This window comes from Triticum aestivum, chromosome 1B (genome assembly GCF_018294505.1).
Source record: "Triticum aestivum cultivar Chinese Spring chromosome 1B, IWGSC CS RefSeq v2.1, whole genome shotgun sequence".
NCBI classification, from domain to species: domain Eukaryota; kingdom Viridiplantae; phylum Streptophyta; class Magnoliopsida; order Poales; family Poaceae; genus Triticum; species Triticum aestivum.
The window spans coordinates 448,145,261-448,160,893 of NC_057795.1; the positions used below are offsets into that span (position 1 = coordinate 448,145,261).

At 42.3% G+C, this 15,633-nt stretch overlaps 2 protein-coding genes across 2 annotated transcripts; both read right to left on the minus strand.

Moving 5' to 3' along the window:
* LOC123130481 (DNA-directed RNA polymerases I and III subunit rpac1) lies at positions 1-5,083 on the minus strand. The gene is made up of 9 exons (XM_044550379.1): positions 4,860-5,083; positions 4,051-4,236; positions 3,813-3,942; positions 3,657-3,734; positions 2,851-3,032; positions 2,535-2,630; positions 2,350-2,443; positions 452-562; positions 1-336 (listed from the first exon to the last, which is right to left on the minus strand). The coding sequence occupies exons 1-9, from the start codon at positions 4,944-4,946 to the stop codon at positions 233-235; spliced, it is 1,068 nt and encodes a 355-aa protein (XP_044406314.1). The 5' UTR covers positions 4,947-5,083; the 3' UTR covers positions 1-232.
* A 3,238-nt stretch (positions 5,084-8,321) lies between these two features.
* Positions 8,322-13,633, minus strand: LOC123130470 (probable methyltransferase PMT7). The gene is made up of 7 exons (XM_044550372.1): positions 13,364-13,633; positions 12,516-12,927; positions 11,986-12,275; positions 11,333-11,710; positions 10,266-10,512; positions 10,055-10,193; positions 8,322-8,915 (listed from the first exon to the last, which is right to left on the minus strand). The coding sequence occupies exons 1-7, from the start codon at positions 13,524-13,526 to the stop codon at positions 8,757-8,759; spliced, it is 1,788 nt and encodes a 595-aa protein (XP_044406307.1). The 5' UTR covers positions 13,527-13,633; the 3' UTR covers positions 8,322-8,756.
* Positions 13,634-15,633: the final 2,000 nt, after the last annotated feature.

Below are 15,633 nucleotides of genomic sequence, written 5' to 3' on the forward strand. Positions count from 1 at the left end.
TTTCCAAGTTCCTCCAATGAAAGGAGAGAGTCTCGCTCTCAGGGCACTTGAAATGCCGAAGAAAGGACTGCTGCATATACCGGCTCGGTAATAAATTAGCTGAATGTGACTCCAGAGTATTGGATGCAGAAGTTTTACAGTAACCTATACTAGTACACTAAGATTTCGTCCTCAGCACAACATAGCAATAGAAAAACTGCATCAGAACAGTACTGAAAACTTTATGTCGGGCTCAGGAAAGTTCGGATATCACTCGCTCGCACTTCTCCTCAAGGATCTTCACGGCCTCTGTGAAGAGCACCTCCGGCGGTAGAGCTCCGGTGGACTCGATTGTAACTAAACCAGCAGAAACAAGCAACAAAAAAAGACACTGATTAGCAGCAGGCTAGAAGAATCAAACCCCGCAAAAAAAAAAATCAGAACCATTATAAACAGGTCATTTGCTACTTACAAATGAAGTGGTCTCTAACACGCCGTAGCTCTACTTGATCATCAGCCAGTCTGACACATTCCCTACAAAGGGTGCATGCTCTTGGCTTTGCAACAACTGCTCTCTTCTCCCCTGGACAGTGGAGATATAAGGGGTGAACATAAGCTTCGGGCAAGAACGCAGCTTGGAAAAATAAAGGCACAACATATGGGCACCTATAAACACTAAGACACTTTCCATGTTGACGCCACGCGGATTATCTAATTGCTTTTGATCCCTTGACCCTTGTTAGTTACTTGTTTGAACTTTGAACCAATTCATTCCCATGTTGACTAGTACAAAATGAATGTTGAGGACATTTGGTAAGTTACAAATGCTTCAAAAACAACCATCTTAGTGATCTAAACTTAAGTAATTAGGGTCCAGTGGGTGCTCGAGTCGTAGTTAAATGCCAACATAAATGGACTAAAGTGCTCGTAAACATCCAAATAAACCGGAACTGGTCAGACAGGCCAACAATAGCAGGAGTTATAGACACTAAAGACAACTCAGGACTGCAGAGTTGAAGTTAACCTTTAGAAGATACCTCTGGAGTTGAATTGAACTAGAAATTGTGGACCAAGTTAGTTGACCTATATAAAGGACTAGTGTGTAACCATTTTAGTCAAGCAATTAATAAACAGAAGCTCCAGTAAGCCTCAGGAACAAGCCCTGTCACTGGATTACAGAGCACGGTCTTTCTGGAACATTATCCCCTATTTACCATCATGGACAGAAGTCCATAACAACTTGTTGTCAAGCCAATTGCTGCTCTACAATTAGAGTACTCATGTGTTCATTCCTGCACTTCAGAACCTTTCGTGGCCACCTAGAATCCATATAATTTTGCGGATGCTGTCCAACCAAAAATAGCTAAAATGTTAGTGCCTTGCTCTTCTTTCTTTTTTTCTGCTTCGAATCCCAAAGTATTAATTGCCTGTTTCCAGAGTGTGCTATTGCCAAATTATGGGGAAGTGAGTTTCTGAATTGGTTGGGAAGATACTGGTATGTACTATGGTTGAATTGCTAGTCCCTGTTTGGTGATTCCAAACTTACACCTATTGATATTATATCTTCAGCAGTGATGTGATTTGAATGGAAACCGAGAAATTATTCACTGTTCCTGAGGATTGCTGCTTCTGGATGGAGGTACCATGATAGAGATAGAGATGGGGTCAAGTGCCAGGAGATTGTTGTGCTGGGGCTATACGTTACAACTTACTGGGACTTTGGAAACGTCAATGGGGTCACAGAAATATGGCTGGCGCCATGGGAAAATAAATGCTCAAGGGAGATGTGGTCATCCTGGAAGAACTGAGAGACCCTGCACATGCTATGATGGTTATTTGCAGCAACAATGGAATGTTTGTGTACTGTGGGAGACATAGGAAAGGAAATGCTCAAGGGAGATGTGGTGACCCTGGAAGAACTGAGAGAGACCCTGCACATGCTGTGATGGTTATTTGCAGCAACAATGGAATGTTTGTGTACTGTGTTTTTGTCTCTGTAGAGCTAGCGGTGCCAGGACTCTAGTGGCTATAATGATCTAGTAGTCATGGAGGTTGTGTCCATCTTCAGCGTAGTGGTGGTATAAAAAAGCTCAAACCTAGGACTGCAGTTAATTAGATCTTCCATTTTCAATGGAAATGAAACTAGGCCTAGGACTTTTTATTTGTAAAATTTAGGCAATATCACAAAATGATGATCTGGTAGACATGGTGTTACTAGGATTTTTTTTTCGAGAAAACACAAAAGACCTTGTGTTACTAGGATTGACAAACCCCTCCCTTGCTACTCAGATACAACAGTAAATAAACAAGCACACCAGCAGCTACTAAAACTTCTCAGCCTCTCAAAATAGGAAGTCAAAGACAAGTTACCCTTTCCCAGGTCTTCAATGTCAAAAACATTAACTGGGCATCTTTTCACTAGCTCCTCTGCATCACCATTTTTAATTTCTTTGAGAAGAACAACCTACATGATACCAAAACAATCAGCAGTGGAGAAGAAGAGTTTGCAGTTACTCGACATATAATTACTGGAAATGCCATAACACGAATTTTACCTCGGGGAGCATCCTGTACCAGGCTGTAGCAACTGGAGACCACTTCGCATGAACTTTCCCCACTCCCTTAACAGCATGTGCCTCAAGCTCAATAGCCTGAAATAGAACAAAAATATTAGAACACATGATGATTGACTATTAACACAAACGGCACTCCCTGAAAATGTGTAAAAGAACTTTAAAGTAGCATCAAAAAATTCTATTAGGCATACACTGACTCACATAAACTTAGACTTGATTATTTAAATCATGACAAAAAGGTTATTCATCTAAATGAAGGTACCAAGTATAATATAACTATTAGTAACAAAATAACCTGTCCTGGCCCAAGCCTGGCAATTGTTATGTCATTATACTTCACACCGAGAGGCCTTTCAGAGGTATTCTGTTGGCTTTGACCAAAGGATGTGTAGGTCCTCTGATTGTCCCCAGATTGCGCAGGAGATGCCATAGTTAATTGACTGCCTTCTGGCAACCACTCCAATTGACCAGACTTAACTGCGAGCCAGGAAAGCTGTAAGCAACTGTATACTGCTAAAGCCCAATCATATCACATGAATAAAATTGGATAATGCTAACAGTATATAGTACCCCTCCGTCCCAAAATAAGTGTCAACTTCAGTAAAACTTATTTTGCAATGGAGGGAGTATATAGGAACAACAACAAGCTAACAAAACTGAAATGTCTAGTTAATCATTGACATAAGATGCAGTTATTTAGCAAAGTAACTTATTGATGATTGATTAAGATAAGAGATTATGAGATTGGGCACTGCATGACTTCTAAGTCAAACAATGTTACAAGAATGGACATAAGCAGAGGTACAGTACCAAGAACCAACTATCCACTATTTGAATCTTTGTTCTAATACCATATCAGCAAAATAGGTTTGCTTAGGTGCTTTAGGTTGTACAAAAGATATTCAAAAGGTAAAAGGCATATATGCATTTAGTTTCAAAAGCAATGAACAGACATGATACAGAAGAATAAGCCAAGGCTAATTATACACGACGAAATAATTTGTTGATGATATACATTTGAAGGACAAAATTCCCAATAAGAAAATGGTAAGATGATTGGAAACTGTACTAGAATCCAGCTTGCAGGCAAAGAATATATACCTGTAAGCCTTTGGGAACCCTTTTCACATGAAACATGCAGTTTGTACACAATAGTATTCCTTTCATTTGGGACATCATCTACAAAAGAAAGGAAAAGCATAAGCTGGATGCAACCACGTTTATGAATGTGAAACTACAGATATTTATGACACTGACCAGAGATATAATCAAAAAGCCTTGGATCAGCATCAAGTGGAATAAGGCCTAGTCGGTGTGAAAGGACCTCATCTGCTATAACTGATGTATTGTCAACCATGAAGACTTTCTCAATGGCCATTGTAGGAACCTATGAATTAATATTACACAATACATATATAATGCTTAGATGTTAAACAGGAAACATATTGGAATACCCAGCAAATGGTTTTTGAGATGGTGACAACAATGTGCATACCTCTGCAATGAGGATTCTCCGGAAAGCATTAGCTATCGATGCATCAACGCCAATCATATCAAACTCCATATCCTCATCTGTAAGTCGATTTATCTCGATTTTAAAGTTCTTGCAGAACTTCTCAACTGAGACACTAGTATCAACTCCCATAGCAGCAAAAGCCCCCGAGTATTGAAACCCCTCTGTCTTTTCAAACATAAAGAGAAAACATAAAAATTAAGATACGAGCTATCCATATAATCATATGGCTGCCTTCAATAACAATAAACAGAAAAAAAATGCTTCAGAAATCATATGAAGATCATAAATGCCCAATCTGTTCTTAAAGTAGCAACATTTTGCCAGTATAACTGGACAATTATGACACAGCATATAAATACTGCAAAACTGAAAAAAAAATTGGTTTGCAACCAAATTCCTCCAAGTAAATACCTCAGCATGCCAACCTTTTCTATCTAAACCGAGCACAAGTAAACAAGCAGTGATATTTAAGAGAACATGTTCAAGCCTTTTTAAAAAAAGCAAAATAGCACATCAAAACGGTGATGAAAACCAAAATCACCTTCATTTTCAATATATTATACTAATTGGCCAACTGGATGCTAAGAGAGAACGATTTATGTTCCTATGGCAAATTAGGTTATTATTAAATAAGAAGTCTACACTACAGAGGACATGATTCCTGCGGAAAAAAAAATGTCACCGCAAACAATTTAAGCGCATAAAACACTGCACACGGGCAGAATAGGTGTATGAGAATCACTAAGACGTAAAGAAGCAAAAGAACGGGGTGGGGAGTAGATGGATACATGAGTGGGGGCATCGGCCTTGCAGAGAACACGGGTGCGCTGGAGCTCAAGAAAGTCTGGCAATGAGGAACCATCGCGGTTTTCCATCCCCGCCGGAGCGAAGCGAGGCTGGGGGAGGGGGCGGCGGCGCGGTCGGAGACGGGAGAGGACAAGGGCACGAGGCGGCTGGGTAAGGAGAAGAGAGAGAGAGGCTGAGCGAATATACAAGCTTGCTGGGCGCGGCGGCGGCGGGGGGGCAAAGGTTCTTCTCTTCTACAGGGAGCAAAACCCTTCTGCGCTCGCTCCTTGGGCCCCGGTGTCAGCTGCCCTGAGAGCTGTCTTGGTGGGCCGTGCATCCCGTGCCGCCTGATTGCCTTGCTGTAAGCGGATTAGCCTCTCATCCACCATACAATCTCAATCCAACGGCTGTTGTACCCTCATCATACATCCTAGTTATTTCACGAATTTCGCTTAGTTAAAAAATCACTTCTTGGACCGCAAAATGAGGGGTGCAGCTGTCATTGGATAGAGAGGGCTAAAGCAACTCCAGCAGAGTCGCCACAGTGACGATCGTCATAATGCATATGGAACGCGATTCATACGGATATAAAGGTTATCGAGACGACACGCAAACATAGTGTTATCATATCTCAACCTCCATATTTTTTCCCGTTTTCTCATTCAAACACTTAGATTCTCTCCAAAAATAAATGTTTGACACATCAAGAAATCATGGACATATATAGTTTTAGAGAAGTTGCAAAAACAAAAATATTAACCAGTGACATGTCAAAATCACACCGTTGTGTGCACCAGCCCTTCCGTTAGAGTCTGCACCAACCCCTCCTCCTCCGGTGTGAGTATAGTGCTCTTCTTCGAGGTTTCTTGCATCTATGATGATATCTCGCGCATTCTCCCAAAATTCTTGAGCCCTGGAGCCATTGTACCCGGATACATCGTGTTGAACTGATTTTTTTAAACGGAGGCAAAAGGTGATGAACTGATTCTGGTCGTGTAGGCGGGCATCTCTTATCTGACCCCCCTTAATTTGAAGCCTACTCCACTCCATCTCTGACTTAAGTTGGAGCATCTTCTTTGTCTAGCCGACGTTGTTTGCTCTCTTGCATAGCCTCCTATCTCGCCTTCTTCTCTTTGTTATTCTTCCTCGTCATCAACATCATCTCCGTCGTCACCCACCTTCGAAGAGGAATTGACGCCCTTCACAGATTTTGGATTGGCGTCCTCATACCTCATCTTTCACTTCTCATGCTCTTCCGACAAATCCAAACAATATAGGAGGCAAAATGGATTGCCCTTCAACTTGACCATTTTGTTTGTACCTCTCTTGAGCTATCTCGTCCTAAAACATACAAATGCATAAACATGATGAGAATATTCAAAGTAATGGAAATATGGCAATGAAACAACAGCAAAATTGCTTACATATTGAGCAATGGTTGAACTGCTAGGAGGAGCGTGCTTCACTTGCTCCTTGCAACCCGCTGAACGGTTGCACATGTCTTGAACGTACCCCATCGTTTTGTGAGAGATTTGAGCGTATGTTTTGTTCTTCGTCCAAGATAAAATATGAAACGCTCCTCAATGCACTTCCAATACTCTCATGCTGACTGATTATTCCCGACGATCACATCAAGGAGGTACCTTGTCATGTCCAGACAAACGCAACATTATCATCAGGCTTAAAGTTATTTCTCTGAATTGCCTTCTTCTTTGATGGGTCGGTGGCATCGAAATGATCGAATTCCATATCTTGGACGGAATCATGATAGGGAAGCGACAACGATGCGCCCTCAAAATCAACATCGTTTTTGAATTCAACAATCATTATATAGAGAAAATCATCATTGTTCAGGGTCAACTCTCCCAAATTGAGGATGTCACCACTAAATCACAAACATTGCACATTTGCCAACAGTTTTGCACGGTTACCTCGCATTCAATCGAACAAAACCCTAATACACGGCAAACATTTTTTTACCTCATGGTCGTTGCTGATCCAACGCACGATTGGGAAGCCACCCTTGTTTAGCCGGTTGTCAGAGGAAGCAAGGAGGGGCAAAGGCACCCGCAGTGCCCTTCCTCTTCTTTTAGTTTGGTTCCTTTGCTAAGGACCGCCGCAACACTCTAGGCGAAGGCAAAGGCACCTCCACTCGAGACTCTTCGCCGGTAGGGTAGAGGTCGGTCGTCGCGACTGCTGAAGTCGTTGGGTCTGACTCTAAAAACAAACGTCTAGACACGGACATGTCTATGTGTTGTCGTTGTATTTCATAAGGCAGATTCCCACTTTGCTGATTACTCGTTTGTTTCCGCTGCTCCACGACTTTCACCGTGGAGGCCGCTCAAAAGTCCTTGATGGGTCTCAGATATCGGGATCACATGATCCATTTTCTAAATTTAAAAAAAAACACGTATCCAATTTTTCTTTGAAAACGTCCTCTCATGTATAGGACTCAGAATGTATCCGGTGCACCTACACTTGTAGTGATATCGGTGCACCATATGCCATAAAATATTTTTAAAAAATCTGGAAAAAAAATCTAGCACGTTAACGCAACATCAATGTATGATGTCACAAAAATTTGTATAAAAATCAAAAATATTTTTTGAGATACAAAGCTGATAAATTTGACATCGGTGTGATAATGGGTCAAATCTAAACTCAAATTATGTTGTGTACTATTCAGTGTTGAATTTATGATTTTTGCTTTTCGTGTTATGTTTCAAATTTTGATTTGAAATTTTGTGACAATCTACGTTGATGTTGTCTAAGTGTGCTAAACTTTTTCCAGAAATTTTGAACATTTTAAAAGCACAATATGAGTTCGGTGCACCGGTAGCACCACAAGTTACGGTGCACCACAAGCTCCATGCACCAGGTATTTTCCCGTATAGGACTTGATGTTTGGGGAAGTGCATCGATGAACCCGTGTACATATGAACCCACTTTAGAAAACATATCTCTAAATGCTAAAAAGAAAATCTGGAAAAGGTTGCACGAATATGTCTTCATGTTTTATATGCGAGCATAAAGTTTCATGGAAAAATAACATTTTTTTGTGGCCTGTGCAAAAAAGACAAAAAATTGTGTCATAGGACACTATCTAGAAACACTTAAATTTATCTTTTTTGGGGAGAAAAAATGGAAAGCCATTTTTTCACAAAACTTTATGCCGCACGCACACACTTGCGAACATGTATGCGTGGAGTTTTCTTTTAATTTTTTTGACATTTTAAAACGTGTTTAAAATGCATTTTTCAAAAAGTGGATACATATGCCCATGGGTTCAGGACGTGCCGACTCGTGATGTTTGTTTCCTGTTTTCAAGCTTACCAACCGCAAGTTAGTTTCACCAAATCGAAGATTTTACCATTTCTCTCCACACTATCCAAGCATGGGCAGTACGTGTTAAAGCACGAGTGCCTGATTCACACTTACCGGATCCGCAACAGAGACAACAGATATAACGAAAAAACTATGCCTCATCATTTGCTGCATAACTGTATGTCGTAACCAAGGTTCTCCAGAAGAAGAGGAAAAAGCTAAACTAAACTAGTTTACAAAATTAGCAAATTACATGAAAATCTGGAACAGTCATTTGGTTATCTTGTCCTACACCTGCCGATTCGTCATTCTGAGATAAGGAGTTGGCATTAAATCACAAGCACTGAAAAGCAGGCCGAAGATTTCCTGAAGGAAATCTCAGTCATGTCCTCTGTTTTTTTTTTCTGTAATGCGGTGACCTCAGCTGGAAAGAATCCGCGACAAAATGTCTTGTGCATACTGGAGGAACATCTTGAAACCTTTTTTGTACACCCGAAAATCTTTCTCATGTTGTGTCAGCAAGATACAGGATGGTGAGATAGGACATAAATAAAATCTTCAGGCACAAGCACCAGTCAAACTATAGCCCAGAATTTCTTCCTACAAATCAACACCTGCTCCGGCCTGTTTTCCTCATTTTCCAACGTGTGAGTGGTGACATCCCATAGGAACTTTGGTGCGAGATCACTGATTCTTGAGAGAGTGGTATTCTCATCTCTGATAATGATAAAACCCTGCATTTCCAAAATTATTGTAATGCAGAATGGATTATTGTCTATGAATTTAATTTCCATCACTATATTATCATATTTGATCTATGGTATTCGAGAAAGAGAAACATAGAAGCTCATGCGACACAAAAATATTTCTAAGTGGCGAGAAAGGTTGCTTGCAATTTATACTGCATTAGGTACAAATCATTTCTTGCACATGGCCAATTGTTATACATTGATAAACAGGCTGATTAGACCACATACTATCGTATTTCCCTGGACAATCATTTTTTGCACATGACCATTTATGATATTTCAATCAGTAATTAAGTGGCCTTGCACAAAACCGTCATAAGGCATGTTCCACACCATTTGGGGAAATTTTAAATCAAATTGAAAATTAGTCCTTAACAAATCTAGTAAAGTGATTAAATAAAAACCTGACTGATGGCATGTTCAAACATCGAAGGAGCAGTTTTCACTACAAAAATGATGTGCTCCCTCTGTTCACTATTATAAGACGTTTTGCATATTTCAATATGGACTACATACGGATTGAAACGAGTGAACAAACACACTAAAATGCGCCTATATATATCCGATTCAGAAAAAAGTTAGAACATCTTATAATAGTGAACGGAGGGAGTACTTCTTTAAGAAAATAGATCCAATGACAAGAGAAGACATTTCCATTCTATTTGTCTGTGAAGATACAACAAATAGATATACCTAAAATATTAGATATTTAAAGCAACAAGACTCTGCTTAGGCATCTATTGTGAGATGAACATGAATCACTCTTTCAATGAACACGAATCACTCTTTCAAAAATTAAAACCTTTGGTAGAAGGAAGAAGAAAAATACTGTTCTTACAAACATTGGCAACCTAGATATGATATGCAATGTGTAAATACATATTTGAATCAAGGCCACGTATTTCGAGTCTAACTTTGACCGTCGATTTGGCCATTAAAACATATGTTGTATACTTATGTGTACTAAGAAGTACACCATTGGAAAGTTTTTCAAATATGAATCCAATTATATACTTTTTGTGGCATATAACTCATATTTTGTTGGTCAAAACAACGGTCAAAGACAGAAACAAAATACAAGGTAGTTGAGTATATAAAAAGGAGGGAGTATATATCAATATTACCTGTGGACGAATGATGCGATCTATTTCTAGCATGATATCTTCCAATAAGCAACCTCCTACATGACCTTGATAATGTGAAAAGAGGTGGAAAGCATGTAGCAAATCATATGACCTAGGATATGTTGAGAATGGCTGACACCTGCAGCATAATGGTTTTTGTTTCGTCATAACAAGGGAAATAGAGGTTTATATGTTCAGAAGAAATACTAACCAGTCATGGTAGGAACCAATTAACCCCCGGTCATAGATAGCAGGCAGTGTGTTGATGGTTGTATAGGGTACTATATTCATAATCCAGACAGGGTCAGTGCTTAGTGCCATAGCAAATCCACCATAATTAGCATTCATGTCCATGATATTCCGTATGCTAGTCTTTTCAACACCAAGAAATGACCAGTACTTGCGAACCTGGTCCCGCCAGAACTGGTTATTATTCTCAAACTTCTCTGGAGTAACTCCTAGAAAACATATTCCAGAAAATAGTTTATACTTATACATATGTGATACATGATCGAGCCAAAGATCAAACTAGATTTACCTAAAAAATTATTAGTACAATTTAAATCACAGATGGTACATCTGCAATTTACAGAAATATTTGTGTGCTTCAAGAAGTAACATGTCATATTTGTGAAATGCCACACCCAAACTGTTTTCCTATCACTCAAAATTATTGTCTTGCTCAATTAAAGCCTTATGTGAGCAGTAATATCAACATTTCAATAGTAAGGTCAAGGAATGTCAAATAGGACTCTGCCACAAGAATGACTTCCAGGGTTGGCAGGCCGTTAGGCAGAAAAGATAACTCTTCTTGAGGCCCCCACCGGTGCCTCCGGACTTCCTAACGTCGTTGTCAACCGCCACATCCCAACCTGGGAAATTCTTAACCCGATTCCCTTCTGGGGTCTAAGTGCTGGGGTTACCCTTCCCTTAGGATTGGCTTGCTAACACTAAGGAAAGGTTGATGTTCAGTGCTCCAAAATTGGTCAGCTCTTTAAAAAACCTTAATATTTGAAGGGACAAAAAAAAGCTTTAAACAACAGGCCTATGCTCAGAAAAACTCCAGTAAGCCACTGACAGTCAGCTAGTTGCAAGTACCACAGCCAATAACACTACACAATAAGCATACTTGCTTTTTTCGATTTTCAAACATATGTTAAACATAGAGGAATTAGTTTCACTTCAAAATTTTGAGCTCCAGAATGGAACATGGCCCAAACATGCAGAACCAAAACTAGCTCGTTCTTTCTCTTTTGTAGGCAATGGAAATGGACTGACCTATTATTTCCAAACTCCTCGAATAAAATAACAGGCGTTCAGGTCTGGAAGGCAGTTTCTGAATTTTTGATTGGTCCGTGTTCAACCGAATACAGTTCATTAATGGAGCTTGCCATGAAGAAGTGTCACTGGGGTCACAGATATTCAGGATCCCCGTATCAGCATTTTTCTGTCGGCAAGATTCATCTTCAGGTTTGATCCATATAGCAGTCTGAACATGCTTAGCAATAAGCTTCCAACACATTGCTGATGTGATATTAATTAGCTTCTCCCAAATAATAGGGAAATCTTTATCTTTTCTATAAGCTGGTGGGGCAGAATATACAAAATATCCATTAGGTCGCAAAAGACGATCGACCTCTTTGAGCAATATTCCATCTGCAAAAAAGGAAAGAGCTACTGGTTGAACGGTGCGTTTCTAAAGTAGAATTCATAAACAAAGGATCATCATCAGAAGGAACTTTTAGTAGAACAAAAATATCAATGATGAAAGAGGACACATTTTCATGCGAACCAACTTACTTTTAAGGGCTTGTTACAATAAACTGAAAACAGAATATAACTAACTAGACCCCACATAAAAACGCTGTCGCATCTCAAATTTTGAAATGCTCCATAGCTTAGCATAAACACTAACAGTATGTGAATCTTACCATTTTCATGCCAGTCAACACGACATCGGGAGCAATGAACCATTTCAAATGAATTTCCAGGATATGGCAATTGCTTTGTGGCCAACACAGAGATCATTGCACCGATCCCACGCTCTAAAGCAAACTGGATTTGATTCTCATGGCCATCTTTTGGCGCGAATGACATAGTATGAATATCTAGGGGAAGAAGATAAGCAGAGAAGCTGGCAACACCGCATCCAACATCCAAAACTTGAACAACTCCTGCGGAACGGAGATCACCAGTACTATTGGTTGTCATATTTCCTAGCCTGCATTGATCCATTACAGAAATTATCTCACTGAAAGATCTTTTGTACAGAGTGTTTATGCTTCAAGTAGGATGTTTGCTAAAGAGGAACAATAACAGATCAAAGTTGACAATGCTCAGAATTTTGCTACTAGGCATCACACCCAAATATTTATTTACAAGATATTACAAGGATCAAACCATTCTACAGCCTAAATATTAAACTACACACCAGGAAATTAGGCAAGCAATCCAAGGTTACCTCTCTATGTATTCTGATGCACCACGCTTGAAGTGAGTGCCACCGCCAGGAAACCACCAAAGCTTACCATTCTCATGCACCCAATTCTGTCCTCCTTTTACCTCAGAAAGGTGTGAATGGTTCACATTACTACGCCATACATAGTCCCGACTTGTTGGCCATCTTATCGGTATCTTGTAGTCATTTGGTGGGGGCACCAAACAGAACAAGCTCTCCTCTCGTGGAGGGCATTTAGCTTCAAGATCCTCGTGTCTAGATCTATCCAGGTTCCTTAAGCTTCTTATATAGGCGGCATCATGACAGGGAATATACTCGTTGTATTCCAAAGGGCACACATCAAGTCCATAATCAGGAACTGAGATTGACGCCGTTCGATAAGTAACACCAACTTTGTTTGTGAACTCTGAAGCATCTGCAAGTGGAAATCAAACAGGTTTAACCTCTTTGGCATGGAAACGTTCGCATGGTACACTAGGGATTCTAGATAGATGCGCCACATGGTACATTTCTGGCGTAAGCTGCAACTCAGAGAAATAGAAAAACAAATCTAGAACCAGGACAAGCTGTCAAGACCAAACTGATAGTATAGCTTTGCGTATGAACTGAGACAAACTAAATCAAGGCCCAGCAGATTTACATCTTGTCGGAGACAAGCGCGGCAATTTCGGAGAGTGAATTTCTCAAGCATTACACCTCTAGTGACAACGTAGGAGCATCTGAGATAACCTGAATAGGAAGCTTAAAGCCGCGGCGCGTATTGGACAGAACTGAACAAATAATTGCGATCCAGCGGCGGATCGACAGGGGAGGCGTGCTCTGTGGCCCGGGAGCGGAGAGTAGATAGGTACCTTGGGGATTGGATGAACCGGGCGACCGGGAGACGGAAGGGGGCAATATGAGCGCGGGGGAGGCGGAGGACTGGAAGAGGGTGCCGGCGTAGAAGGAGGCGGCGACGAGGGCACCGCCCAGCAGGAGCAGCTCCGCCGACGCCGGCGAACACCACCGCCCCATTATGCTGCTCTCACTCTCACTTCCCCTTCCTCAGCGTCAAGACGATCTCTGCTTGGAGGAGATGGGGAGTTGGGGACTGAGTTCATCCCCCCTTCCTCTATTTCTTTTTCCATTAAAAAGTACTTCCTCCCTTTTAAAATACTTTGAACCTTAGGTTTCACTAGCATAAATCTTTGACTATCACTTACTCTATTGGTGTATCTACTTTATGTGGCATAAAATTAATTTCATCACCGTACTCCCTCTATATAAATAAATTAATATAAGACGTTTTAGTTTTAGTTTACAGAGGGAATACCTTTTTTGTGTTTATAGTCTTATATTACCGAAAAGGGCTTTCGCCCCGCTTTATATTATAAAGCACATGCCCAAGCCAACATTCCACATAGGTTCACACATACGCAAACACACACACAAGATCCAAAAGGGTTAATGCTGAGGGCACAGCTCAACAAGCCCTAGAACAGAAATGAACGACATCATCTAGTCGGGCTCCGGGGGGGGGGGGGGAAGCGGTGGCGCCAGGCGGAAGGCGAGCGATCGAAGGTCGGCGAGGAGGGTGTTGATGACGTCCCGATCCTGAGGGCGGCTAAGCGGCCGCCAAAGCTGCATGTACCCACACATTTTAAAAATGGCGTCAGTAGCACGTCTTAGAGTGACCTTTTGGATGACAAGCTTATTGCGGACGGTCCACGGCGTCCAGGCGAGGACCCCAACGCAGAGCCAACGTATATGTCGGTAGCGAGGGGGGGAGGCATGGATCTCCGCAAGAAGGTCAGGGAAATTGGAGTTGCACCATTGTCCACCAACCGTCTCGCGGAAGTTGGACCAAAGAAACTGGGCCGTGGGGCATGCGAAGAAGATGTGGTTAGCATCCTCCACCGTGTCGCACATAGGGCAAAGCCCGTCTCTGGGTCCGTTACGCTTGAGGACTTAGACTCCGGAGGGGAGGCGGCCACGGATCCATTGCCAAAGGAAGATCCTAATCTTCAGTGGCAAGCGAATATCCCAGATCAAACTGAAGGGCTCGGGGCGGGCGAAGGCGCGATGGCCGCGTACAGGGACCTAGTCGAGAAGCGCCCGGAAGACTCTAGGCGCCACGAGATGGCGTCCGGGGCGTCGGTGACGCGCATCGGGAGAAGGGCGATGTCCTGGAGGAGGGCATCCCAGGCGGCTACTTCGGGAAGGCCAAAAGGGCGACGAAACGTGAGGCGCCCTAAGCCAATAAGGGCCATCTCAACAGAGATCCGAGGGTCAACTGCAATGGCGAAGAGTTCGGGAAAGCGGGCGGCCAGAGGGGTGTCGCCGATCCACCGATCAAACCAGAACAGGGTCGCGGACCCAGTACCAACCGAGATGGACGTGCCAATGCGAAGCACAGGAAGCAGTTGAACGATGGCCTGCCAAAACTGTGATCCGCCCGAACGCTGACAGAAAGCCAGAGGCTGTCCACGAAGGTATTTGTTCCAGATAATGGTGAGCCACAGCCCTCCGTCCCCATTAGCAATACGCCATAGCCACCGGGTCAGGAGGGCGATGTTCATGCGGCAGGAGGAAAGAATCCCAAGACCCCCCTGGTCCTTGGGTTTACAAATGTCCGGCCAACTAACCATATGGTACTTCTGTTTGTCATCGTCGCCAGCCAATAGAACCTGGATTGGTACTTGGCAATTTTCGTGTGCAGCGTTTCATGGAGGCTATAAAAGCTCATGAGGAACCAAAGAAGGCTAGCGAGTGAGGAGTTGATGAGAATCACACGCGCAGCCTTCGATAGCCAACACCCTTTCCAAGGTTCGATGCGGTGCTGCATACGGGTCATCGTAGGGCAGAGGTCCGCCAAGGTGAGGCACGAGTCACTAACGGGGATCCCCAGGTAGGTCGTGGGGAAAGAACCCAGCCGACGGTTAAGACGGTCAGCAATAGCCTGAGCTTCCACCGGAGGGTAGCCTAGAACCATCACTTCGCTCTTATCGAAGTTGATCGTTAGGCCCGACATCTGCTGGAAGCACAGGAGGAGGAACTTCAGGTTAGCCACGTCCTGAGTAGAACCTTCCACCATTATTATGGTGTCATCTGCGTATTGAAGGAGGGAGACCCCTCCCCCTCC